The sequence below is a fragment of the Falco biarmicus genome, chromosome 4, assembly GCF_023638135.1.
Source record: "Falco biarmicus isolate bFalBia1 chromosome 4, bFalBia1.pri, whole genome shotgun sequence".
NCBI classification, from domain to species: domain Eukaryota; kingdom Metazoa; phylum Chordata; class Aves; order Falconiformes; family Falconidae; genus Falco; species Falco biarmicus.
In genome coordinates, this window is record NC_079291.1 from 59,194,064 (window position 1) to 59,221,115 (window position 27,052).

The 27,052-nt window shown below is 43.6% G+C and overlaps 1 protein-coding gene across 1 annotated transcript in view; it reads right to left on the reverse strand.

The window, feature by feature from the left end:
- OBSCN (obscurin, cytoskeletal calmodulin and titin-interacting RhoGEF) overlaps window positions 1-27,052 on the reverse strand; it is a 184,233-nt gene that overhangs the window by 56,259 nt on the left and 100,922 nt on the right. The window contains exons 59-81 of the mRNA XM_056336858.1: window positions 26,363-26,629; window positions 25,190-25,456; window positions 24,058-24,324; window positions 23,069-23,341; window positions 19,328-19,594; window positions 17,130-17,402; window positions 16,259-16,531; window positions 14,226-14,513; window positions 12,500-12,772; window positions 9,958-11,313; window positions 9,071-9,349; window positions 8,608-8,686; window positions 8,119-8,237; window positions 7,099-7,296; window positions 6,615-6,647; window positions 6,411-6,509; window positions 5,737-5,955; window positions 4,847-4,913; window positions 3,224-3,252; window positions 2,799-2,927; window positions 1,845-1,984; window positions 921-1,121; window positions 514-596 (exon numbers count right to left, since the gene is read on the reverse strand). Of these exons, the coding sequence (XP_056192833.1) occupies window positions 514-596; window positions 921-1,121; window positions 1,845-1,984; window positions 2,799-2,927; window positions 3,224-3,252; window positions 4,847-4,913; window positions 5,737-5,955; window positions 6,411-6,509; window positions 6,615-6,647; window positions 7,099-7,296; window positions 8,119-8,237; window positions 8,608-8,686; window positions 9,071-9,349; window positions 9,958-11,313; window positions 12,500-12,772; window positions 14,226-14,513; window positions 16,259-16,531; window positions 17,130-17,402; window positions 19,328-19,594; window positions 23,069-23,341; window positions 24,058-24,324; window positions 25,190-25,456; window positions 26,363-26,629 (5,479 nt within the window). The remainder of the gene's footprint in view (window positions 1-513; window positions 597-920; window positions 1,122-1,844; window positions 1,985-2,798; window positions 2,928-3,223; window positions 3,253-4,846; window positions 4,914-5,736; window positions 5,956-6,410; window positions 6,510-6,614; window positions 6,648-7,098; window positions 7,297-8,118; window positions 8,238-8,607; window positions 8,687-9,070; window positions 9,350-9,957; window positions 11,314-12,499; window positions 12,773-14,225; window positions 14,514-16,258; window positions 16,532-17,129; window positions 17,403-19,327; window positions 19,595-23,068; window positions 23,342-24,057; window positions 24,325-25,189; window positions 25,457-26,362; window positions 26,630-27,052) is intronic.

Consider the following 27,052-nt stretch of genomic DNA (forward strand, 5'->3'; position numbering starts at 1 on the left):
AGAGCGTGAGTAACAAAAGGATCTATGTGAAGTAGACAGTAGCAATTTCAACGCCACTTGATGCAATCAAGAAAGCAAGTATCTCCATGACAGCACGCTCAGTAGTGTGTGCACTGCAAGGGAGCACTCAAGGTTGAGTGCTTTCACTCCCTCTTTAGACATCACCCTCAGATACAGGGCACCCCAAAGCACAGAGGTACTGTAGCTTAGGATTTTGTGAAATCTGAGAGCTTCCAGAATCTGCATCCTGTAAAGCTCTCCTTTCAAGTCATCCAGTATGATTTAGATTGCCTGGACTTCTCGTAGGCTGAAATCAACAACAAAACCCAACCAAAGACCACTAATGACCAGTCTGAGAGTCATGGGTTTGCTTGATTCTGGGGAAAGGGAGGTGGCAGGACTCAACAGAACAAAACCAGTGACTCTGGCAGGAGGGACCTAGATGTCAACACTCATGTCAGTTCAAGAGGCAGGGAAAATCAAAGGTGCAAATACCAAGTGACACGGGCTCACCTCAGCTTCCTTTTATATTCATCTTCAGAAACAAATTCCCCAGGGAACTCTGGAGCTTCTGTTGTTCCCCACTCTGGTGACAACTAAAATACAACAAAAAATAAATGTTATTCTTTTAAGCTAACAGTGCATGCTGAGGAATATCCCTCATGTATTCACAGTCCCTTTCAACAATTCCTAAACCAGTGTGGAATTTCTTTCTTGCTGGAGGATGATTAGGTCTTTCAAACCCAGGCACCCCTGCACACGTACAGAAATACTGTCTAATCAAAACACTAAAAAGTCCATCATGTCACAGACCCCTTCAACAATCTCCTCATCCACCACTCCTTGCAAAAGGGATGGCTCTAAACTGCAACAAGAGCAGGTAATTTTACATGAAAAAAACCCATCATATGATCAGTCACCTTTAATTTCTTGTCCAGATAAGCTGGAGATACCCATCCCTGTCGAGAGGGGCTAGATTTAGTGGGTTTAGTTCTGACCAGCCATTTCAGAGGATGAGCTGAATCAAGGACCTCCACATATTGGCCTTCTTTCAAAGTGATGGTCTCTCTGTCAGGTGCAGCAGGTATGTAGTCAGCTGTGACCATGTAGACGTCAAAGATCTACAGGCATAAAGTGACAGTCATTTTGTGCTCTGAAAATAGAATGCAGTAACACCAGCAGAATGTAAGTGCTTAACTGTGTCTAATGTTTCATTGTCCAGCCCTTGTACAGCAAAAAGAATCAGTGTTTGCTTTTTGCAAGTGGAAGACTAAAGCTCTAGGAGGCTCAGGCCATATTTTCAAAAATATCTATTTGAGGTGGTTTGGATTTACATCATGAAACAGTGGATTTTTCTTCCAAGGCAAAACACAAAGAGTGGTCCTGAAAATGTCAAGTAAGGTAACAATTCCAAAGTTTCAATTTTATTTTATTTTATTTTATTTTTAGGAAGTGTTTGAAATGAATACCCTGAAGTTTTCCAATTTTCACAAAATTCACATTTTTCTCATTAAAAATTTCTCAACAAAATTCTTCTGACCAACTCTGTCCAAGGTTGCAGAAAATCAACCTCTGAGTTTCTGAAGCTCAGCCATGAAAGCGAAAGATGCCAAATAATGGATATATTTGGACCATGTTGACTTGAACAACTTGTTCAAGATCCCACAGCAAGCATCAGAATTTGATTCTCTGTGCTTTATATCACAGACTCGATACTTCACTACTAAGTGTAACTACTAAAGGGAAGTACATCCCTAAAGGCAACAGAGATCCTTAAACTATAGGAGATGGATCATTCTAAGTGAAGTTTTCTCCTTGCGTCAAACTTGTCTATAAAGATATACCTCTCCTCTGGAATCACCATCTTCAGATTCAGAGGAGGACTCCTGAGCAATGGATGAAGGTCTGGATCGTCCATGGCGAGGAGATGCAGAGGGCGTTTTTGATTCATCATCACTTTCTGCACCTGGCACTCGAAGCGTAGCTAAAAAGCAGAGGAACAGCAGTGTGAAATAAAGATCCCCAATTTGAACAAGAATCAAACCTATAATAATTCTCAATTTCATAAAATCAAATATTCCCTGGGAAGAGCATTTGTAGTATTTAGTGTGGTCTCCTATTGATACTTAGGATTAAATAAATTATTGAGACGTTTTAATACAGGAGGTTGCATGCCTACAAATATTGCTGCTGCACTGCAAGAACTTTTGTAGGAGAGGTAATTCCTCTATTTTTGCTTCAAGACAAAATTTTACTACACGACAATCAGTATATGATGCACAAGCCAGGATTTTTTTTTGTGTCATTCAGCTACTCATTGGATTACTGCACAGCTATGCACAGTTTTCAGCCTCAACTTGATGTTAAAACCCCACTGAGGGCTAAAATTTGAGGACTTGGGAAGTCTTCAAAACAGGATTGCTTTCAGACTCCAGAGTGATGAGTATCTGAGGAGCTCAAAATACCCAAGATGTTCAAAATACACTTCCATTTTACAACCTGCCCTCCACTCTAAAGCTTAAAGTTATTCCTGCATAAACACTATGCATAAAATGGAGACTAGCCATCTTAGTTTACTGTATTTTTTTTTCTAGTTCAAAACCGTAAATTAAGACATGTAGTTTGGATGGACTCTTAAATTCTTAGTCCTAAGCATTTACCAATGTTCATATGCTTATGAGGATGACTGTCTCAAATCTTCATAAATCTCACTGATATTTAAGTCCAAATGATATCTTTAAAAAAAAATAATGCATATTTTTCTACATTGATTAAATTGTGTTTGCCAAGTTCCTTACCCTGACTTATTTTTGCAGATACCATTTCTGAGATACGTGAGGTGAGTTTCTGGAAGAACTCTTCTGAGCCAACATCAGCTAATGAAATAGGGCTTTTGGGTACACCTTCTCTACCAGCTTCAAGGTCTCCTAGAAAAGAGAGAATTTTGTATTAAGCAGGCAATAGGACTGGACAGTCATCTTTTCTGAGTAACAAAAGCTTCTGTGGAAGGTCTGATTTTCTTTACTTCCCCCTGTTTTTAAAACTGTGCTTGCTCATATTTCATCTAAATAATTCACCCTTGAACGGAGACCAGTCCTGAAAAGTTCCAACATATCAGACAGCTTCAAGAAAACTGGACAACAGTAGTTGGCAATCATGAAACTCAGTTCTCAGCTGCAGACAAGCACGGCAGGAGTAGGAGAGAGAAAACAGCTTCTCTTACCTTCTCTTGTTTCAGAGGGATGAATAGCTCTGAAAAAGAAAAAGCAGAGTTAAAAGTTAAAATAAAATGTGCAGTAAGGAGAACTAAAGGAGAAACAGACCCTCCTCACACCTCATACGTGCAGGCTGGGAATACCGAAGGTGGGACTCTGGTCTGGGCTGCAGGTGCTGGCAGGTGGTACTCACCAGGGCCCCTGTATGAAATGAGAACTGGGGCACCTGGCTCATATGGGCACAGAAACACTTGGGTGTCCTAATCTTTGAGCCAAATCCCATCTGAGAATTCTCCTTATTCCTGACTTTTATTTCAAACTGTTTCATGAGAAGACCTGGCTGCTTAGCGAGTGGGTTGCAGAATGGAGCAGCCTCCATCTCCCTGGTGCCACTGGGACTTTATTCCCAGCTAACACTGAAATAAAACCGTTACAGTTGGAGACATTATGTCCAGTGGGATCTGTGGTCTCAGTCACTTCTCAGTGAACTGATGCTCACCAACTTCCAGTGGTCTCACCAGGAAACCAAGGACTGGAGAATAAGCAGATGCTGTGGTCCTGCCAAGAGGTCTGCTCCCACCACAGCAGGATGCCTGTGTGTTGGGACACAAGCCGACTGCTGGCACTGCAGTGGCTTTGAGGTCCAAGGAGACCCTTGCTACACTGACAGCTTTTGCCAGCTCCAAATCCATTCATGCCAGCAGGAAAGGGACAGGAGTTTCTCTTGTCAACACTGAGTGAAAACAGACATGTTTTCACAGACGTGAAGAACTACCAGCATGTACTTGCCTGTGATGAAGACCACATGTGGTGTTTCCCAAAAACTACAGCTGTCACAACACTAATACCCTGAAGGCAACATCTCTGCCATTCCTGTGGGAAGCAGGATATAAATGTTCATTGCACAAGCTGCTCTTCCCTAATTCTCTGTTAGTACATAGGAAGCACGAGGAAGCTCGCTCCACTCGATATATGATAAGCCATATTATCACTAAGGATGCTTAACAGAGCCTGGGCACATCCTTGGGACAGGTAGCAGTGGAACAGCTGAATTCAGACTGCACCCTTCTTCACTTTCTTCACACTTCAGAGGAAGACTGGTCAAGCCTTTTAGGCTAGACACACTCCAGAAGCTAATGTGTGTCCAGGCGGGTACCGCTTTTCAGATTTTATCTACCTAGCACCCAAGGCATGAATCGTGCAGATTATTCACCAGGTGCATTTGTAAACAAGAAGTTTGGGAGCAGACCCTTTCCATCATCATCTTTTTTGGTGAAGCACCAGTATATTTCAGTGTTGGCAGGTAGCAGTCAGACCTTGACCCTGTGATTTTTTTTGGCATTCTGCTTAGGAGATGGAAAAGTAGCAAGAGTTTTATATGACCTACCTAATTTGATATTTTTTTTCCCTCCTTGTTCCTATCCTCCCTGATAATCAAGCATAAATGGCTGACACTGGTGCTAGAGTATTTACAGCATTTTCCATCCTAGGACCTCAAATTATTTTACCTCTGGTGCTAAGACATGAATATAAGATGTCCAAAGTGAACACTGCCCAAAAGTGACTCACGGGAACTTCTGCAGGATGGTACCTGCACTGCTGCCCTTCGGCATGGGGGGCTGACCACTTACCCCAGTGTGGTCATGATGGCTTCCGACACCATCACACGCTCCTGGGTCAGAACTTCAGCCTCTTTCACTGCAAGATTAGAGTTTATCATTAGAGGACAGAAGGCAGATAAAGTCCTTTTGAATGTATTTAATGTAGGCATGTTTTCTAGACACGGATTACTGGGAACACTGGAATACTGAATCTGCCCTGTTAGCAGCTCCTGACCTGGGATACATACTCCCACTCATATGATGCAAATAGTTTGCTCCTCTTCCTGTTCACATCGATGTATGATTAGCCCATTTCTCTACACTGCTCAAGCTATGCTCCTGTAGCGCTTGCTACAGCAAAAATATGGGATGCAAGGAAGGATAACAGAAAAATGGAGCCCTTCACAGTGCCGCCCCTACTCCCAGCCTATGTTTGCTTTTCCCCCATCTTAATAAAGGAATTGTGCCAAGAGAGCCCCTGGAAAGGTCTGCAAAAGGGGAAATCAAGGAACTCTAGCTGCCTTAAGGCAATTCTCCAGCGCAAATTACCTTAGCAGAGTGAAGCACTCAAAATAATTTTTGAAATGCTGACTTTTTCTAGCATTACTAGAATTACTTAGCATTGCCTTTCTTCCTTTCTTTTTCTTCTGTGCTTAATTTGGTTGTTTCTTACACTTGTCTTCTGTTTATACAGAAAAGATGCTGCTGTTAATCCACGATAGGGTCAGAAATCTAAAGCATTGTGGAAGCAAAGAGTATAATCATTTGCAAGGCAAGCGAAGTCATGGCTAAGCTTGGCAAAATGCTTTTTTTTTCAGTTGTAATTTGATTAATTTCCTTATCAGTCATGGTCGTTTTTCTCTTAGGCACTGTATAAACAGCAACATGGAGAATGTGTTTGTATTGCAACAAAGACTTACCATCTGCAACTTCCACGGTGGCCGTGCAGATGGACTGGCCAGCCTTGTTGGTAGCAATGCATGTGTAAGCTCCACTGTACTTCTTTTTAACATCCAACAGGATTAGACTGTGATGCATATTTGAACTGGCAAGTTTATAGCCAGGAGTTTCTGGTTTGATCCACAGGATGTCTTCCCGAGACTCTTCTTTCAGCCAAGTAATAGTTGGTGGTGGATGTCCTAAAGGAGAACCAACGCAACGAGCTCTGATTTTCCTAATTCACTAATTCCTAATTCACACAGCCTTGCTGTGAATAAATGCTATTTTGATCTGTTTCCTGATACTTTTCCAACAATGACAGGCATAATATATAACAAAGGAACATAAACCTTTCTACAGCACACTCACAAGGATGCTAAACATTTTTTTAAAACCAAAACTGTAAATCAACACATCTTCATAAGACTACTAAGTGTTACTATCCCCATTTTTGAAAACAGGACAATGGAGGTGAGGATGAGTAAGATGCTTTTCTGTAAAGCACGTAAAGTCTTCTACAAAGTTGGAAGTCAAGTCCCAGACTTCAGGTACAGAAGACAAGGTTACAATGGCTTGGGCCAGGCAGAGTCAGAATGTGTTATGAAGTTATGCAATTTAAGTGCTATGCAGAGAGGCAAGCTATCTATCCACTTACCTTCAACTTTCACAGACAATGTGATGCTTGCACCTTTTTTCACCTTTTTATTGGTAAATCTTTCCAGGAACCTTGGCGGTATCAGCTGCTCATGGGAATCTGAAAGTGACATCATTGATGAAATATGGTGACACTGCCTCTGTGAGTTTAGACTGCTGAAAAATTCCTAGAGGTTCTGTTATCACCTGCTATGGCTTCTCTCACCTGTTTCTGATGGCTCTTCTTTCTCATCATGATCTGTAACACAAGGGAAAAAAATGACAAATGCAAATGCCTTTCTGTCTGTGAGTTGAACGGGGGGGGGGGGGGGGGGGGGGGGGCGGGCGGGGCGGGAAGTGGCTGCAGGAGATCACTCCTTACAGGAGAGATTACGCAGAAATGTTAATATGATTTACGAGAGGCCTGCAGTTTTAATAAAGTGAAGCATTAAAGATAATGAGGTTGGGCAGGAATTCAACGTCTGTTTATGAAATAACAGTCAGACCCTAGAGAAGTGACATGTCCCATCTTCGGGACACACAGTAATGTATAGGTGAGACGAGATTAAAGCACATCAGCTTTTATCTACAGACTTCCCCATCTCACTCAACTTAACCTTGGTAGGCTTTCTCAAGAAAAACAGCTATATACAGTGGGAAGAGCCCCTGGAATAGAGAAAAGCAGATGCCAAAAAGAGTGCAATAGCTACCTTTGACTACCAGCCTGGCCGATGAATATGCAGAACCAGCGGAGTTGATGACAAATATTGAGTACTGGCCAGCATCTGCCTTAGTGACGTCACGGATTTCCAGCGAGTGGAATTCATTTTTATCAGTCTTCAGGATGCGGTCGGAGGCCTTTAACGGCTGTCCATTTTTGAACCAGTAGAGACGAGGCTGCGGGTACCCTGCGAGGAGCAGTCACAGACACAGAGAATGGAATGCATTGGCAACACTGATTTGGGAACATCTGCTTCTAAGCAGGAGCCAAGGAATCCTCAGCTCTGCCCAGGGCTCTCCTTGAAGGATTTACACAATTAGGAATAGCTGCAAACTCATGAAATTCCACTTAGAATTTCAGAAGAACTGTTCACGTTTTTTCCTGTCTCATCAGTTTCTGGCCCTCCCCATATTGGCTGCATGTGCAAATGCCTTCCAAGTTGGAAAGGTAACACCTAGGTCTGGTTTGCAACATACACAAAGAGAAAATTGAAGCCCAGACAGTTCTCATCGGTTTATAGGCAGCTATCAGAGAAAACAGGAGGATCCCTACCTCTCCCTATCACACACAGTCAACATCAGGAGGATGATTTTACCGGTTTTAGGTTGTAGCAGCAACGTCCTCATAGAGTAAGGCAAGCCCAGGACTGTTTCATTTATTAAAGAGAATAAAGGACACCCTCAATATCTTTTTTTTTTTTTAATTATTCCTTATTGCTCCTCTAAAACTAATGTGCTCAGAGAATTGCAGGACTCAGTTTTCAGAAGCAGATGTCTAGAATTACGCCTGGAGACCTGGACTCAGAATGAGACAATTCATCTGCCTGAGTCTGCTGCAAAAGGCAACGTTCATCAGCACGAACACACTCTTCCAGCTGGTTTGTGCAAAGATGGTGCAAGACGCAGGGAGTGGGGTCACAGCTACAGAAAAGCACATTGGAAAACCTTGTCCAGCACTTTGACCTGGCAGCAAACCTGGAACAACTGACAGTGCTGTGGGCTCCTCTCACCTTTCACCTTCAGGTGAAATTTAGCCAGTGATGCTCCAGGTGCCACATGAATATCATGAAGCTCATCGAAGATCTGGGGTAACTGCTCCTCCTCAGTGGTAGATTCCTCCTGTTCTCGGCTAAGAAGGAAGTAGAATCAGAAAGAAGAAAGTCAGCAAGCCAGAGGAGAGTTAGGAATCAGCATCACTTATTTTAGGTGAATTCAGCCTGTGGGTTTTGTCATCATGATAACAAATTCAGCACCACGTGACATCAAAAGTAAGGGAGTGATACCGTGCAGAAACATCCCGGCTAGCCTGAGGCCAGCCAGAGCAAGTTTGCACACAATAAATGTCCGGCTGTTGCAGTTATTGCATCTCAGCTGATCTGGCTGTTCCTTTATGACATTAAACCAGCCCTGCTAGCTATAGCAAGGCCAGGCTTGACATAAATACACGTATTGATCTTACCAAGACAGAAATCGAAAAGAGCGAGAGTTCAGTATTTTACCTTGAAATATATTCTTTGGCACTGTAGTAAGAAGATGTCTCTGTGGCATCTGCTGCCGTCTCATAATCAGTGCTGGTCACTGTTAAGTGGAAAAGGAATTGTTTTCTATATTCTGAGCTTTGAAACTATTTTTTTTTTAATATAATTGTCGTTTCTCTACTAATTTGCATGACTGGCAGGTTGATCTCACACTGCTGCTGCAGCAGGATCCCACACATCCCTGAATCATGGAAAACACCTCTGTTTATCTGGAAAGCTTTGCTCTGAGCCTTGCCTTGGGGTTGGCAAAACCCAACTGAACCCAAGAGGTGTGCAAGTGAAATGTTTTAAGGGCAACGCAAACATTATTTTTTTTAGTGTAAATGGTGTTTTTCTTGAAAAAAAAAACCCACAACAACCAAATGTATCCACCTCTCAGCAGCACCCCATCCCCTGGTTTTTCTACAGTGATTTTAAGACTTACAGTCCACTCGAAGCTCAGCCTTGGTTGAAGCAACTCCCATGTTGTTTTCAGCAAGGCAACGGTAAACACCCATGTCAGTGGGGACCACAGCTGTGATGATCAGCTGATGGCACCCTTCCTGGTCCTCATTGATCATGTAATGATCGTTTTCTTCAATAGCTTTCCCGTCCTTGAACCAGCGAACTGTGGGGAGCGGTTTGCCAACGACAATGCAGTCGAAGCTGACTGGATATCCATCTTGCACCTCTTGGTTTTGGAGCTCAGTCATGAACATGGGAGCTAAAGTCAGGGTAGTTAGGAAAGAAGAGAGATAAAACTTGGTTGTATTAGAAGATGTATTTCAAGAGCACTGCTATCCAGTGCCTGAAGACTCCTTGTTTCTAGGTTTTTTAATTGCAAAGTGATATCTTTTCGCTATGAAAATAGTCAAGAGGAAATTTCTTGACAAAGACTACAAAGATATTCTGTAATGCCGTAAGCATTGCAATACCACAGCTGCAAACTACATATTGCCTCTGTTCCTCTCCTTGTCAAAATAGCTTGTCTCCCTCGGGACTGTTCTGAAAACTGATTAATTTCTTTACGCATAATATCAGAGCATTTATAGACATAATATTGTAGCAGGGGACATCTATATTGTGAAAAGCAGCTTTGTAGATAAATCTGTACTTTGCAACCCCTTCTTTCAACATTAACCTCCTTCCTCGCCCTCAAAATGAAAACAAATAAAAATTCATCAGTTTTTCTAAAAGTGCAAAGTTTCCAGAAAAGTATCTGCACCAAATGAAAACAGAAGGCTTTTTGGAAGTTATTCATGAGTGAAAAGATAACATTGTGACCTGCTCTAGCTGTTCTTTCCAAAGAATAAATGGGTTTGCTTCACCTACCTGTATCAGAAGTCAGCAAAGGTGGTGGAGGTCTCACGACTGGCGATGCAAACTTCCCGTGGGCGGGTGGTGTTGCTTTACCAATACGCAATTCAATTTTTTTAGGGCCTTGCTCCAAAATATCAATCTCCACAGGAATTCCCAGAGCACCAAACATCTCTCTGAATCGAGTGGCGGCATTTTTTGCCTCAGACAAGATTTCAAACTTGATGTAGATGTACTGGTCATCCTCACGATATGTCTGATGGTCGACCACCTCTATGTCGCCTTCATCTGCACTGACAAAGAGCTCTTCCTCCACATCAGAGATCTCTGTTGAGATCTTGGCCCTGAAGAGTCTATGAAGTCTCCTTCCTGCTTTACGGAAAGCATCATCCAGCTCGCTGCCCGACGAGCTCTCCGTCTCACTGTCAGTGCTTTGTTTAACCCGCTTCTCCTTATGAAGAACCTGAGGTTCCTGAGTGCCAATAACCACCTTAGCACTGTGTGAAACCTTGCCAAATTTATTGGATGCCTCACAGGTGTATTTACCCGCATCTTTCCTGTCCAGGCCGGTGATAATCAAAGAGCAGGTCCCATCACTGTAATTGTCTATGTGATAGTAGCGACCATCTGAGAGCTCTTCCCCGTCTTTCAGCCAACGGACTTTCATATCGGTTTTGCTGTGGGCCACACACTCAAGGTGGAGAGTGCTTCCAGGCTCACCCGAGAAATCTTTGAAGGTCTCAGTAAACACGGGGCATTCTTGTTGCTTGATCTCTTTCCTGACTTTGTAGCCTTTAAAAGCAGCTTGGATCTTCACAGCAGCCTTGTTCATGGAAGGATCATCTAAATCTGGTGTTTCTGGTTCGGTTGGCTTAGCAGCTGGGGCAGCCGCAACAGTCTCCACATTGGATTTCTCCCACTGTTTCCATAATTTGCCTGTGGAGGTGGACTGAACCTTGCTAGTAACACTGACACTTGCCTTCCCAGCTTTCTTGAGGTAGTTTACTAGTGAAGGAGTCCCAGCTCTAGACTCATCATCTGAGCTTGTGAAAGAGAAATCTGCTTCTCCTGTCCTAGCCAGCTCATCACATGTGGAGTACTCCTCAGAGTAATAGTGAGACATCTCTGCTTCCTCCTTCCTCAGCTTCTGAAGCTTCTCATCCTCTTCAGGCACTTCGCTGATGGAATCCAAGGTGGGCTCCCGGCTCATCCGGCGTTTCTTGGCCAGGGCTTCCCACAGGAGGTGAAGATCTCCCTCCTGAGCAGCCTCAGGGGGCAAGCTGGGCTGGACGTGGCCATCCACCAGCTCTTCTGGCTGGCTAGCAGGGGCTTCTTCCCTGGCAATCTCTTTTAGCATTGTCACTGCAGGAACTGATGAGAATGAAATTGATAAGTTATTAACAGACAAAATCTGTGAATAAGCTTTGAGAGAGCACGTGGGAACGTTATTCTATAATATATATATATTAGAATGTTATTCTAAAGGCAGGAGAGTATCAGCAGCATTTAACTAAGCATTCTGTTGAGAACACAATGGGAATTTGATATAACTGGACATAGTCCTGGGCAGTTTGTTCTAGGTGACCCTGCTCCGAACAGGGGGATGGGACTACACCATCTTCAGAAGTCCTTTCCAACCTCAACTACCCTGTGATTCGATGCATTCATTTAAAACATGGCCAAGCAACAGCTTTTTTAGTCCTTGCACGTTTGAACCCAATAAATACATTTCTTCCCTTTTAAAATGTTGCAGTTGAGTGTTTAGTTAAGACTGCCAGTAGCACCTGGAAAGCTGTTCAGGCTCCTCCTGTTTCACAGCTAGACAGGACTTCACTGACTGTCTTGAACTGGCTCTAACGGGAGCAGGGACACCCAGCCCACATGGAGGTACGTGCCTGCTTAGACATGTCTAAGGCTGAAGGTTGTGACACACCCTCTGGGACACGTTGACTTGCCTCTGCATAGTGCCTGGTGCCTTTTGAGGTGCTCCAGGCTGTCTGGGAGATCCACCTGAGGTTCTCAGATACAACACAGGATCTATGAATGCTCTGTGTCCCTCTGGAGAAGGAGATGGAGGTCAGGAGTGATATCCTGAAGTGCCTCAATAGCACTAAAAGCCCACATGTGGGCCACTGAATCCCACCATAGGGGCACAACTCAGCTTCCTGAGCACTGGGACCCAAAGCCAGTTGGGGTGTCTAGGACAAGGGGCTGGCAGATACAATGCAGAATATACAAACGAGCCCTCACTTTCTGAAGTGGCAGCTGAAGGCCAGGCAGAATACCCTCAAGCATCTCAAAAGGTACCAGAAACCCACGTAGAGACAACAACTGTATCACACCTTAACTGTCTGACTCTGGAAAATCTGATCTGAGCAGCTCAGAGCTGTTAGGGATTTGGAAATATACTGGGCAATACCGAATAGGAAGATAACAGTTCTTTGTGAGTTGTTATCACAGCTTGTAAAATAAAACAAATTCCAGTCCAAGCTGTGGAGGTGCCCCTGGATGTCTATACAGAGAACTGATTTACATCACAGGAGCGAGCTCTCTGTACCTTCGAGACACAAGCTGGCAACAGATTTGACATCTGGAGAAACCATGCAGGTATAAGTGTCCTGGTCTTCAGGTTTAAATGAATGAATAATGAGTATCTGTTTTTTTCCATCAGAGAGGATCTCGTATCTCCCTCCAGCTTGTATTTTTTCTTTTCCTTTGAACCATGTCACAGTCTCTTGAGTTTCACTTGATAATCTGCACTCCAAGCGAGCCACCTCCCCTTCTAAGACTGATCCTCCCACCAAAGGCTGGGTGACTGTTACTGGAGGCTCTGGAATCACAAAAAAGTGAATTGATACAAAGAACATATCATAATCTGGCTTTAAGGCACTCTATAAAATATCCAAGCATCCCAGCCTTCATTTACAGATTCTTTAGCTGTTGTAGACAACTAACAGGGGAAAATAATGACGGGCAGCATCCATGGTTTTGCACTTCCAAAAATAAGATCAAAATAACTTTACAAGCTCTCTCAGCAGTGAAACCAGCTCCATTTAAATATATACATGCAAAAGTGGTTGCATTTTTTGAGTTCCTATATTTATTGGCTGATCTTCATTTACCCATCGCCAGCATTCAAGCAGTTCTACAGGTTCTGGAAGATCTTAATGTTTAGAAGTGAAGCAGTTCTGAAGTGAAACAAAAAAGCAGCAATAAAAAAAATAAAAAAAAGAAAAGAGATTATTAAAAGTGGCATTCATCCCAGTCTTGAAAGTAAATATGTGTGTGTGTGTGTAATGACGTTAGCTTAGGAAGAGTAAAAATTCTCAAAAAGCATGAAGACATTAAAAATAAAAATTCTCTTTATCTTTACTTTGGAAGGAGGCCTGCCAATGGCATGCTGTTTGTATGACAGCGATACTCAAAATGAAGTGAGAAGAAACGCATCAAACAGGAAGACATTGACTGGGATGTAAAGCACACAGCTGAGTTCCAAAAGCAGCACGCTCCTGAGCGTCATCTGCCCCCTCTGCATGTCTCACCACGGGGAGGGAATCACTGCCCAAAATGCCTTGGGTTTGTTGTAGACAAAGTCAGCAAATGCAGAGTTATCAGGGTCCAGCACCAGCATCATTGCGTGTCTGAGCCTTAAGTAAAAGAGGATTTTTTTATTATTATTATTCTCACTTTGAGGGATTTGCCAGGCATTCAGCTATCACAGAAAGAGTTGCAAGAAAAGGAAGATTGAGGGAGGCTCTCCATCCCACTGTAGCTTCCAAAGTTTCACCAACAGACAGCAAAGAAAGAGTATACTCCAGCATTTCTTTGTGGGGGTTATTGAAAAAGATAAGCAAATAATATAACGAGAGAAAGATGGGTGAAGACGACAACACTGCCAATCCACTGCATCAGTACCAGGGTCTTGGTTACCCCAAACGCATTCCAGCATGCCCCTTTTGACTCATTCCATCCTAACTCCAGTGGAGAAGAAACTCATGGTGACTGCACAACACATGGATGCAGCGCAGGCTGCAAGGCAGCTTGATGCAGCTTGGAGAAAACAAGTGTTGAGTACTAACAACGCAGCAGGTTTTGTTCGCAGGAGCCCACAACAACTTTTCCAAGCTTTTTCTCCTCTACTGTGCTGGCAGCAAAGCACTGAAAGATGCTGCAGAGTGAACTCTGCCAGGAGATGCCTGGAACAGGTGAAGCAGGCATGCCATGCAAAACACAGGGTCCACAGCAGCTTGCAGTCCTCCATGGGGGCACCTCTCCATTCTCACCTAGCCACACCGTCTGAGGGAAGTGCACCGGCTCGCTGGCCCCAACTTTGTTTATAGCTGAGACACGGAATCTGTAGGGTTCACCTGGAGTGAGATCATCCACCATAAACTCCGTTTTTTGAATAATGCCCTTGCTGCATGACTGCCAGCCAACCCCTGGGATTTTCCTCTCCACGTTGTAGCCTAGGATGTCACAACCACCATCGCTCAACGGGTTGTACCAAGACAGAGTTACAGAGTTGCTGTTCTTACTTAAAACTTCGGGTTCTTCAGGTGGATCAGGGTGGGCTGAAGGCACAACAGAGGTCCCGTGATGTACGACATGAGCAATAATGCTTTATACTAAAACAACCAAGAGCCTTCTACAAGCAATGAGAAGAAACGCAACGGATTTAGTGTTTGTCTTATTGAAAAGTTGAGTGGGTACGTGCCCATGACCATGAGACATACCTATGCACTGCTGAGTTTTCCTTTGTCTGCCCTGACCTACCCTGCTAATGACAAACATCTAATTTCCAGCTGTCATCTCACGTACTTAATGTCACATATTGTGATTTTTTCCTGCTGCTCTGTCCCACGCAGCTCAAAATAAAGATGATCTACACTGTCCATGTTATTAAGGCAATTAGCTTAAAAGTTTGGGTACATTTGGGCCTTGATAATTTTTTATTTCAGGTCTGGCCTTAATAGAAATCAAATTATTGTTGGACTACAGAGTAACTCTAGCAATTTAATGGCAAGTCACTCAATTTCTGTGTAATTGTTATATATGTCACAGCATGAGGCAGTAACAAATACATATATACCGGGAATGGTCTGGTGTTCTACCAGACTGGCTACTGATGATCACACTCAGTACATTGGAAAATGTTCCTCACTTAATTTACACTTTGGCTTAGAAAACAGAAATAATTCTTTTTGTCTTCAAGTTCAAGGCATTTGCCAAGTAAATGACCTGCTGCGACGTACCAATGCAACAAATTAAAGGCAAAACAGTCAACAGCCTGTTCTTTAATTCTGGACACTACAAATATAATATAAAAGCTTCTTTCCTCTATTTTCAGCCAAATTTCATACAGAATACCTGTCAACAGAAGGAGTTTATGACAACAGTATTTTGCGGTTCCCAAAATGCAGGCACCCAAAATAAGATGACAGATTTAAAACAGTGTTAACAACCAATTTTTTGGTGGAAATGACCAGAATGTATCAGAGGTCTCTCAAGCCTCAGAAATCATTAGACAGACAGACTACCCATAAAAATTTAAAGAATGGATGGTTCATCAATCAGTGGCTCTTGAACATCTCAGCCACAACGTACAGCTGAAATACATCACATTATCTCATACCCATCACTGGGGTTGTGCTGGCGCAACCACTGCTGGGTGACCCTCCTATCCCGGTGTGGGAAGGAGCCAGACCTTGGGCGCTGGAATGGATATTGACAATTCATTGGTCTAATCTGCTCAATGAGGGAATTAGGGAACTGTCATCTTTTCTACTTGTGAAGTACTCCAAGACCTATTAACTCTTGTATCTCTGAAGTACAAGGTGTATGTTTCATGGATCCCACCCACAGGAAGATTTTAATAGGTAACTCATTAATCTGGCAAACTGGTTGCCCTGCACTTGAGCAGATCAGCAGATTTCAAATGGTTCTCTGCTGCCCGGGATAAATTTTCCACGTGCACTCTAGGTCAGCTCCCTCTCATGTCCATGTTTGCCGAGGGTGACGTTGAACTCCGAGTAAATTGGTTTCCACTAACTCCATGTTACATTTTACAAAAGACTGCAGCTAGAGAGGGCTGGTGAACATCTCTACCATCGCTAGCCTGGTATAATTTTCTCCTGATGAGGTGGACCATTTCTGGTCAAAGAACAAATGGCCCAGTAGCACCTTCTCAGACCAAGAACACTAGCTTGGGACATGCAAGGCAAAGAGAAAAGAACCAGCATAAAGATTAGAAAATTCAATGCTCAATGCCAAAGTCTGAGATTTCAAGTGCTGCTGGGCCAGAATGACAGACACTTACCTAGCACAGATAACTTGGCTGATGCTATTGCTTCCCTGGAAGCAAAGGTCACCTCTCCAGAATGATGCGATTGGGCTTTTTTCAGAATAAGTTTGTACTTGTTTCCTTCTGCTTGCATCTCCCAGTCATCACCTGACTGGATCTCTGTGTCATTACTATACCAGGCAACTTCAGTAATTGGCACAGCTTCACTTAGAACGCAGCTAAACGTAGCTTTCTCCCCTGGAGAGACTTCCACATCTGTGAGAGGCTGCAAGATCTGCAGGCGCCATCCTGTAGATAAAAACAGGCAACGAAGCCCTCAGTTACAGAAACAAACACAAGCAAAAGATTTTGTGAGTATCTACGCTGAAGCTCTGCACATTCAGACCTTGGAGACGAAGGAGATGATTGAAAGGGAGGTTGTGTGTAGCACTAGAACAGAAGGTATCATTGAGGACTGAAACTTTCCAAAACTTTCCTGAGCAAAAACCAGCCTAGCAATGTCTTTCACAGGTAGCAGAAAACCCTGATAGAGAAACGATGCTATGACCGAGGATGGCTGTTCGTGTACTCTGTGAGGGGTTCTGATCCCTGCAGGCATCTCCAGGAATAACATACAATACAATGATGCAGAGATAATATTGTTGCTGATATAACTCACATGTCTAAAGCTCTGAAGTACCTATAAACACGACCCAACTCAAAACAATAACGACAACAAAAAAAGCAATCATAAAATATCATCCATTTGTTGTGTGGGAAGAAGATTTAGGTAAGAAGCAAGCAACAAATGCAACTTTTCCTCTGTGCTACTCATCATATTTTACTGGTTCATTTTCCCTTTCTAACCAGCCATTTCCGACTCCCCATGCAGGAGTGGCACAATTACCTTTCACCGTCAGGAAGGCTGAGCTCACTGCGTTGTTGCACATAAAAGTCACCCTGCAGCTGTCCTGGGGAGTTAGGTTCTTCAGCAGCAGCAGATGCCGGCGCCCATTTTCAAAGTAAACCATCTCAGTGTTTTCTGTAGTTTGGGCAGGTTCGTCGTCAATCAGCCAGTTGTAATTGTAGCACTCGGGCTTGGAAAGATAGCATTCAAACAGGGCTTCCCCTCCTTCCACCGCTTCCACGTTCTCCAAGCCCTGGACAATGCTGTTCTTGGCTGGCAAAGAAGGACAGCAGTATTAATCATTTGGCCATGCACATCTGTGTGGTAACCAGCCTTGGAGCGCTGAATGATTCCCACTGCTGGAAAGCTGATGGAAAGGTTGTGGATGTGATAAACGGTGCTTGTAAGTTTAATTGTTCATTTCAACCACGCTCTAACACAATACTATGTTAAAAAACATTTTACGTAGTGAGATTGTTTAAAAATAATAATAAACCTGACTTCTGTTTTTACAAATAAAGAAAAAAAAGTGTTGGTGTTTATATGAATTAGGCCAGTAGTCGATAGGAAGAGATAATTCAGGAAGATGAAGTATAATCAAATTCCTTCTGTCCCACAGCAGGTAACACTTCCCGCAGATCTCCCAGGCAGCACAATTATCATCGTAATTAGGGAGATGCAAATCTACGGGTAGCTCATGATAATATCTTACTACCTCTACTTGCAAAGCAAATATGAGAGAATATTATTGCTAGCAAAGCTACAGCGACTGTCATCTGAGTTAACAAGTCTGCCTCTAGGAAACACACACAAAGTTAAAATCTGTGTTAACAGTACTGTGAACAGCAAATTTCTGAATTATTACAGCAGCTCTGTGATAACGTACTCAGTTTATTTTCGCATACATGTGTAGTGAATTGCGTAGTCAGAAACACACGTGTCTACACACTGCATTCGCCCGCCGAGTCATGCATCGGTTAGTTTTTGTATGTAAGCAATCAGCCTGATGCAAAATTAAACGTGGGCTGCTGCATGTGAATATAACGTGTGTTAGACCAGCTACACGGACAAATTACATGCACAACAGTGGGAACACACAGCTGAGTAAATACAGTTTACACAAATACCATACAATGGTCAGCATGATCTATAACATAAACCAATAATCTGAGACATTCCCGTTTAAATCTCTGAAACCATTTTCTGGCACTGTTTTAAGCAAAAATCCCAACAACTGAACAATTTTTGTAATAGCAAAAAAAAAGTTACTAAAATAATTCAGATTTTTACAATATTCATGCTTATGAAAACTATAAGGAGTTTGTAAATCCTTGGAGAACATTTAATTTTGTTAGAACAAATCCAAGCTGTTTATTTGTGCTGGGTTCCCTAACTACAAAAAGCAGCCAACTACAGATCCTGCCTCCTCTGGGATGCTATTGGATTATGTTTATTATGGAAAGTATTTATCAATGTAGAAAATCTTATAATAAATAATGCCTTGCTTTTTTTTAAGCAAGAAGGCATAATTGCCACAAATATTCAGAAAGCAATTCAGAACCATTGCTCTTGCTGATCAAGCTAACTCACGTGGTGACCAAAACCAGTAATTTCATACACAGCAGAAAAAAATAAGAAACATCAATATAAAATCCTAAATCTATTGTTAATATTTTTATTTACTCTTTCTCAGGCACCTCACAAATGCTGATGCCAATGAGAAGGTAATTCCTGAGTGATCAGTATTTGAAACAAATAAAATACCAAGCTACCTTAACTTAGCTGAAAATAAAATTAAATTCCACACTTTTGATTAGCTACTGGTTTTAGGGCACACTGTGTGTAAAAAGTACTCGATCAGGAGAAAAGTACTCTTACTATTCCTCTGGACCAACATTATATCTGTGATTTTACAGTAATTGAGCAGGACACATCCCATTGCACTGATGCTCCAGCTCACTGTAGAAGAGGTATGATGTATAAGTGGCATAGTAAGCGAGCAAGCTCCAGTGAAATGTTGCAGTTTCATATTCAACTCCCATTAATTCCCAACTACTTTTATCATCGTTGTCAGTACTGGAGTGAGCACCAAAGAGCCAGTATCTGATGCATCACTTATTGTGAGGTGCTGCCATGATTTTTCCACCTCTTTTATTTGGAACCCATGATAGTCTTCCTCTTTGGCTGGAAGACCTCACCTTGAACATCAAGTGTAGCCATCACTTTAGTGCCTTCAGCTTCACAAGAATAGATGCCAGTGTCTTCTGGTACCGTAGGTTTAATTTTTAGCATGCTTACATTCCAGTCCTGAATGATAATCACTCGCTGCCCATCTGCATGTATTTCCTGATCATTTTTCTTCCATATGGCGTGTACTGGCCTAGAATACTGGCATATGAACTCTGCTGTGCCATCTTCATCAACAGTTATATCCTGCATGGGACTGACCACTTCAATGGTTGGATCTGTTAACCAACACGTCAGGAAGGACATGCGTTAGTGGATCCTCATGGAAATCACGACTTAGAGATTTTTGACAAGCACAGAGCCTGTGCGGAGCAAGCAGAGTGACAATGCGAGCAGCAAGCTGACTGGGCACGCTGGGGATTAGCAGTTTTAGTTAGTGCTTGTGTCAGCATCAAGCAGGATCGAAGCAAAACTGGTACATTAGAACATAGCTATCACACTGGAAAATGGACCACCAGCAATTCAGGTTTGTGCTTTAACGGTCCTGAATATAAACTTCTGTGCAGAACATCTGGATTCCCTCCAGGCTTAGTTTTTCTCCCAGCATTGTTGAAATCTTCTAGACTAGGAAGCACTGGATGTGAAACACTTCTGCTTCCCAGAATGTGGCAGGAGCGCAAGTGTGAGAACAAGAGGACTGCAATGGCCAGGCTGCTGTGAGTGGATCCTGGTAAACTCTCAACCTCACGCAGCAACAGGAGAAGGCCAAAAACTCTACCAGAGGCTCCTTGCATGAGCAAACTGCAACCACTCATTGGAAAGAAATGCTGTACTCAAACACAAATAGTCACTCCTCTCCTGTGGTAGCGATGGCTACGCGTCGGGACGCACTGGCAGCATGAGGAGCAGAGGTCCAGGCGAACTGCAACAAAAAAGGTCACTTCCCAGGAGACAGGCACTTACTGTTTTTATTAACCATGTGTTCCTCTGCAGCAGAGACATAGTTTGGGGAAAAATATTATTTCCTTTACAGTAGCTAATCTAGAGATGCAGCATGAACCATCGCAATATCAGATGGAGAGCCCATAAAATGCTGAGAGCAGCTGGATATGCAGCTTCTCTGAAGAAGGTAAGCTCCACGAGGCTGCTTGTAAGCATCCAGTCTTCCTTTTAACATACTAGTTCTGCTTCCTGGGAGGCGGCACAGTAGGGCACAGTAAATATATGTCACCTCAAAGTATTGTGAGTTTCCAAAGCAGTCAAGGAGTCCCTCCTGATATGTCAAACTGGACCACTTGCATGTAGCTGCAATATATACACTAAAAAGAAAATCCTCAAAGAAATCTGAAAATAGAAGTCTCTCTGCAACATCCTTCTCAGCAGAAATATGTCAACTTCCCCCCCAAAAATGACAGGGCTATGATGGGACCTAAAAAGATGACAGTCATAGAAAGATGATACATGTCCTTATCTTTCAGATAGTTGTACTGATCATAAGCCAGCCAGAATAAACTATGCTGGACCTCTGTCCAGAATGCTACTCTTGAACCAGTACATCAGGTCAAGGATTTGGGATGCTACTAGCAGATCTTGGTAAGCAAAGATAGTCTTGCAAATGTCTTTTGGAAACTTGTGGCAAGGCTTAATCCACTCTCTAAGGCTCCTCCTACCACTCTGTGTGACTACACGTGTGTTTATGGGGAGGAGACATCAATGGCAAATCATGGAGATGGTTTTGTTACACCAGGACCGAAGAAACAAGAAGGGATCTGTGGAGGTGGGGAGTACAATACTGTCACCTTTCATAAGATGCAGACGTGCTTCTCACAGCAAGGATCACGTCTGGTCTTGGAGAAGGAAGGCATCCTCGTTCCACTGCCCCATTGCTCTTTGCCACTGCTAGGCTAAGACCTTGGTGGCCCTGCTCGCCCCCACAGGATGGGAGAAAGTTCCTCGGGACTTAGGAGCCAAGGTGTATAGTGGGGCCTGTAATTCCCACCCTGCCCAAAGGGGCTGGAAGAAGGTAGCAGCTCCTTCAACCTTTTCCATTTTCCCTCCACCCACGCATGAAGGTGCCATCATGTTGGACCACTGAATGAAGGCACTTGTAGGGCGAGGATATTGTGAAGGCCCAACAAGAAAAGCTGTCATGACATGTCACTTACAGAATATATCCAGTTTCAAGCGTGCCTTAATACCAGGAGAATGGGAAGGAACAGAAACAACTTATTCCTTGACGAAGAACAAGCCGTGGATAGCAAGACAGACTGAAATACACCTAGTTCAAAAACATATCTATTTTTAAATTTCTGGACAAAATAAAGTACTTGAAATTGCCATTAATACAAACACAGTTAGAATTTTACTAGTGTTTGACCTTCCTATTAAATCAAGTGTTATTAAGCACAGTGTAACTGTGGTGTTTTCTAAATACCTTTCTCATCCTAATCCAATTATAGTCATGTACTACTGTGATTCAGGCTCACCTTAAAGAAATCTTGTCTTAATAGAAGCATAAAATATGCGCATACGTATGTATACTAGCATGAGCTGTGGGGTCAGACTAGATCTCCAGAGGTCCCTTCCAACATCAACGATGCTGTGATTCTGTGAAATCAAAACTTCTCAGGAGCCTATTATCTGACTGAGAAGAATACCTAACAATGCGTTTATTTTTAATATATGTTTTAGTCCCACAACAGGAGTTCTTTGTCTAGAGAGCTCAGAACCAGGTTCTGCCTCTGAAAATGTGAAAATCAAAACTGACACAAATGAACATGGGATTTGTGGGGTTTGCACAGGATGTTGTTGCTGCATCGTTCTGATACTAGGAAGAAGTGATTTGGCTTTTTAGCTCTGCAGAGTTAAATTTTCTGAATGTGCAAGGGACACATTATACAGAAAAGGAGACATCAGCTACTTACAACAACTAAATATTGTGGATCATTCCTTTTACGGTTGATAGCTATAGCATGGGGGTTGATCTGAATAAAGAACTTTTAACCCTTTATATCTCCATATACACAAATCCCTTTTCCAAGCGAGGAGTAAGTGTTACTTTTGTCTGAAAAACAACAGCTTTTCCCAGTTGCTATAGAAGGACTGGATGTGAAGGAGCTTGCTTTAATCAAGTCTGGAGCTCAGTGTTATTTGCGGTTTGTGGCTACCCTTACTAAATGAGAAGAATATCTATTCAACGGACCAGAAAGCTTTGCTAGTGCTGTGATGACCCATAATATTCCGGCAGTCAACACACGAGGCTCATTTTGTCACTGTATTACTGCAATGTCACATACCCTTTGGTTTCCAGGAACCATCAAGAGCCCAAAGGCTTGCCTTGGGAACACACTGGGCTCAGCACCAGTAGCCTCACTACAGAGCAGCACAGTGGTAATTTTATGAATTTCCAGCTACATAATATTTTGTGGTATTATAAAAACATTTGAAGGGGGAATAAAAAAAAAAATAATCAGGTGCTACCACAGTGGTTTATATTCAGCTCTACTTTAGGCATCAGGTGAAAGCAGCAGCCCTGACCCTGCAACCCTTCCTCACCTGAACCACTGAAAAAAATCGATGTGGTTATGCCTGTAAGACTTCTGGAGTCAGTATGTGCAACTTGCAGAAGTGGAGGGTTGCAGGACCCAGAAGAACTGTGAAGGGATTTAGTAAGGGTAGCCTGGAAGGCAGAAGCACTAGCGCACTGAGCAAGTCCAGAGTTGGCTGTGTGTTTCTTTCTAACAATGAAATACCTTTGACTAATAATTTAGCTGAAGATATAAGGGACCCAGCTCTGAAGGTGACAGTGCCCGAGTCATGGCATGCCACATCATTTAGGATTAAAGTGTGGATCATCCCGTCCTGCTCAGAGATTTCAGTCACAAAGTTGTTGTGAAGTGGAGTTCCATCGAGCCACCACTGCACGTTCTTCACGCCCGGGTACGAGAGCTCGCAGGTGAACGTGGCTGACTCACCCGCAAAGACGTCTGTGTTCTTTAAACCAGAAACTATGACTGCTGCTTCTTCTGTATAACAGAGCAAGAGAAGGTGCCAAAGGAAAACAAAAGCATAAACATATACACATTGCTTCCTGCAGAACTAGCTCAAGCAACAGTGCAAGTTGTCCAGGAAAGTCAAATTCTGTGATGATATTCCAGGGAAAAAAAAAAAAAAAAAAGAGCTAAAATTTTCTTTAGGAGATTTAGAAACCACCTTCGATCCTTCGCCCCCTTGCAAGCACAGTGTGTGTCTGCAGACACTGTTTCACTAGGAGGAGACTCTGCTCTGTGACCAGCCCATGACCGGCTCTCCTTTATGTTGCAGCCACCTGCACTGACATTGTACAAGGTGGGAGGGAGAGAGGCTGCTTAAGATTTAAATGTTTACTTAACAGTCCTTTAAAAGAGTAATAAGAATATCAACAAGGACAGAAGCCGTAATCAGTAATATCAAGAATTTCAATACTTCTTACAACCATTGCTCCAAGCAAATAGTTTGTCAGCAGTACCGCCTTCTGCTACAGTACACAGTATGGTCACTACTTGGAACTACCTTCACTTACAAACATTGGTCCAACCTCAGCCTGGAGGCAGGTGTTTGTATCTTTCCCAAAATCAGGAAAGAAATGAGTGGACTTTCAACTGTTTGCACCTGGGACAAGGTTGGCCAGTTAATGTCAAAGATTTTGGAATAAGACATCCAGGTGGCAGAATCGGAGCACTTCCACCGCTGTGCACCTTACCTTGCACATACACAGAACCTGTGGTGATCTCGTATCCGGTGCTACAGGTATAATCCCCGCAGTCATCGGGCTCGACGCCATGGATGATCAGCTCAGCAACGCTGCCTTTCAGCTTCATCTCGTACTTGTCACTGGGCTGAATGACCACCCCTCCTTTTCTCCACTCAACGGGAGCATCTGGCTTGGAGATCTCACAGTGCAAGACAGCTGTTCCCCCTTCCTCAGACTCCACGTTTTTCAGCTCTTTGTTAAACAGCACGGGCAGTACTGCGGTAGAGAGGCAACTGCATCAGTGACAGTGCTCAGAGGCAAGAAACTTGCTTGCAACTTCTCCAGCTTGGCAGTTCCCTTCTTTCCGAACCCCAACTTGCCTGCTGGCAATGCCAAGCCCAGAGCAGGACTCTGAGTTGTGCCATAACCAGATGCTCATGGGCATCAGCCACAGATACTGTGAGGGTGTCCACTGCTGCTCCATAAAGGATTGCCATAGGTCACATGACCTTTAAGGGGCTTCATGTGGGCGTACTCACAATTTTCAGTATGAGAAGTTAAGAACACAACAGCACCAGTCACAGCATTTGGACCGTGAATTGCTGAAACCACACAGAGCAGGAGCTGGTTATGGTGGCTAAACTCAGGATTTAAAAGCATGACCTGGTTGCTCAAGTCAAAAGACACAGCACTTAGTTCTAAATTAATAAAATTATAAAATCCAAAAACAGCCAGTAGAAAAAGGCAAAGAGCCACAATTCTTGGGCCGTTCAGGCACCGACAGGTATAATGGCTCAATTTAACGTGGGCCTGCTCTAGGTATGGTGAAATACTCCAGCTGCTCATCGGCAGGTAGCAGGCAAGTTTTTGCCCTGTTCTTGTACATACCCTTCACGAGCAGCAGCTGTAGTTTTGCTCCCAGCCCTCCCCCTCAGTGGGACCAAAATTGCAACCGCAGAAATAGAATTAAAAGGCACTAAATTCTTCTTTGAAGAACAGACTGCAGATCAGACCCTTTCCTGCAGCTGTAATGCACAGATACAGAGCCCTAACGGTAATTCAGTGCTAAAACTTCCATATCACCTCCATGGAGGACAGCCACAGCCGTAACTTCTCTGCCTTCAAGCAAGGCTTCTCCTACCTTTAACTTGCAATGATGCAGTGGTCTGCTGATCCCCTGAGTCGCACGTATAATCACCAGCATCCTGAGCCTCAGCATCATAGATGAAAAGCTCAACACGCGTCCCCTCTTGCCGCATCTCATACTTGTCGCCTGGCTGCAGCACCGTGTCTCCTTTCCTCCACTCCACGTGTGCGCTGGGTCTCGTCAGCTCGCAGTGCAGCATGGCTGTGCCCCCTTCCCCCACCTCCTCATTTTTCAGCCAGTGTTTGAAAAGCGCGGGCAGGGCTTGACAAGGGGAACAGTGCAAAGAGGAAGAAACAGGTGAAGGAAAAATGGAAAATGGAGGAACGTTTTATTGTTAAGGTTATAAAAGGCAAGGCAACTGATAATGCAATCCATGAAGTTCACAGACGATTCCAGCTGCGTTTACCTAAGGAGAGCTGCCACAGGCAGAGATGCCTTGGTACTATATATAGGGCTACAGCTTGAAATATCCTCACTACATAAAGAGGAGGAAGAGTGGGGAGAGGTGTTAAGCAGCAGGAAAAATTCCAGTTCTATAGGAGTGCATTTCACCCCCATATCCTGGACTTCGTTTCCCAAAGAATTCCCAGCTACACTGAATTTCTGAAGCTCAGGTGGGTTTTCATCCCCAAAATAAAATGACAGAATAGGATAAAAGCACTCAAAGAACATATACCTGCAGACCTGAGGCATCAGATCATACAGCCAGTGATCAATTACAGAATAATTAAAGCTGAAGGGACCTCTGGAGGTCCTCTGTGGATGGAGATTCCTCCACCCTTCTAGGTCCCAGTTCAACAGCCACCACCCTTTCACTGTGAAAAGTTGCTGTTTTTTTTTCCTAATTGGAATTTCTCTTGCTGCAGCTTGCACTTGTTGCCTCTCATCTGTTTACTGAGCACCCCAAGGAAAGTCTGTCTCTCTCCTTCTGTAGACCCCCATGGGGAAGCTGCAGACAGCAACGAGGTCCCCCCTCAACTTTTCTTTGCCAGGCTGAACAAACCCAGCTGCCCCTGCCTCTCCTTATACCTCCCATGCTCCAGCCCCCTGACCAACATAGTGACCTCTGATGCACTTGCTCCACTACCTCACCATCTGCCTTGGTACTAGAGAGCTCCAACATGGATACATGCACCTCTCACTGCTGCTGAGCAGAGGAAGCCGTACCTTTAACCTCCAGCCTGGCAGTGGTCTTCTCATCAGCTGTGTGGCAGCTGTATTCCCCTGAGTCCCCACGGTTCAGATCATGAATGACCAGTGTGTGCACGTTCCCCTCCTGCTTGATGCTGCACTTCTGGCCAGAGCGGATCACGGACGTGCCTTTCATCCACTCCACCGGGACATCAGGTTTGGACACCTCGCAGGACAGGTGAGCTGTGCCACCCTCCTGGAGCTCCAAGCTGTGGAGCGCCTTTACAAAGGTGACCGGGGCAACTGTGGGGAAGAGGATACCAACACTGCTGCAAGCCCCTAACCCAGCATTGCCCCCAGGTCACAGCTGGCTGGTTACAGTTACAGTTTGAACCAGATCAAAGAGGAGCAAACAAAAGTTATTGACACGGCCCATCTTTCAAAATCATTCTATATAACTTAATGAAAAAGTTTTTCTAGTGGTTTTGGATGTTTTGTGGAGTAAACATGATCTAAAACCATCATAAGTAGGAGATTAACTCAGAGCATATTCTTGATATTCTTCAGCATTGGTTCTGACATATCTTAGCTGCTTGTTTCAGGATAGGTTGGATGGTCTTCAAAGGGTGTTTGCTTCACTCCATGAACTATAAAAAGGACTGAAATGACTAGCTCAGACGTACATATCTAACTCTTAAATGCCTGAATTAGGTTAGCAGAATCTCC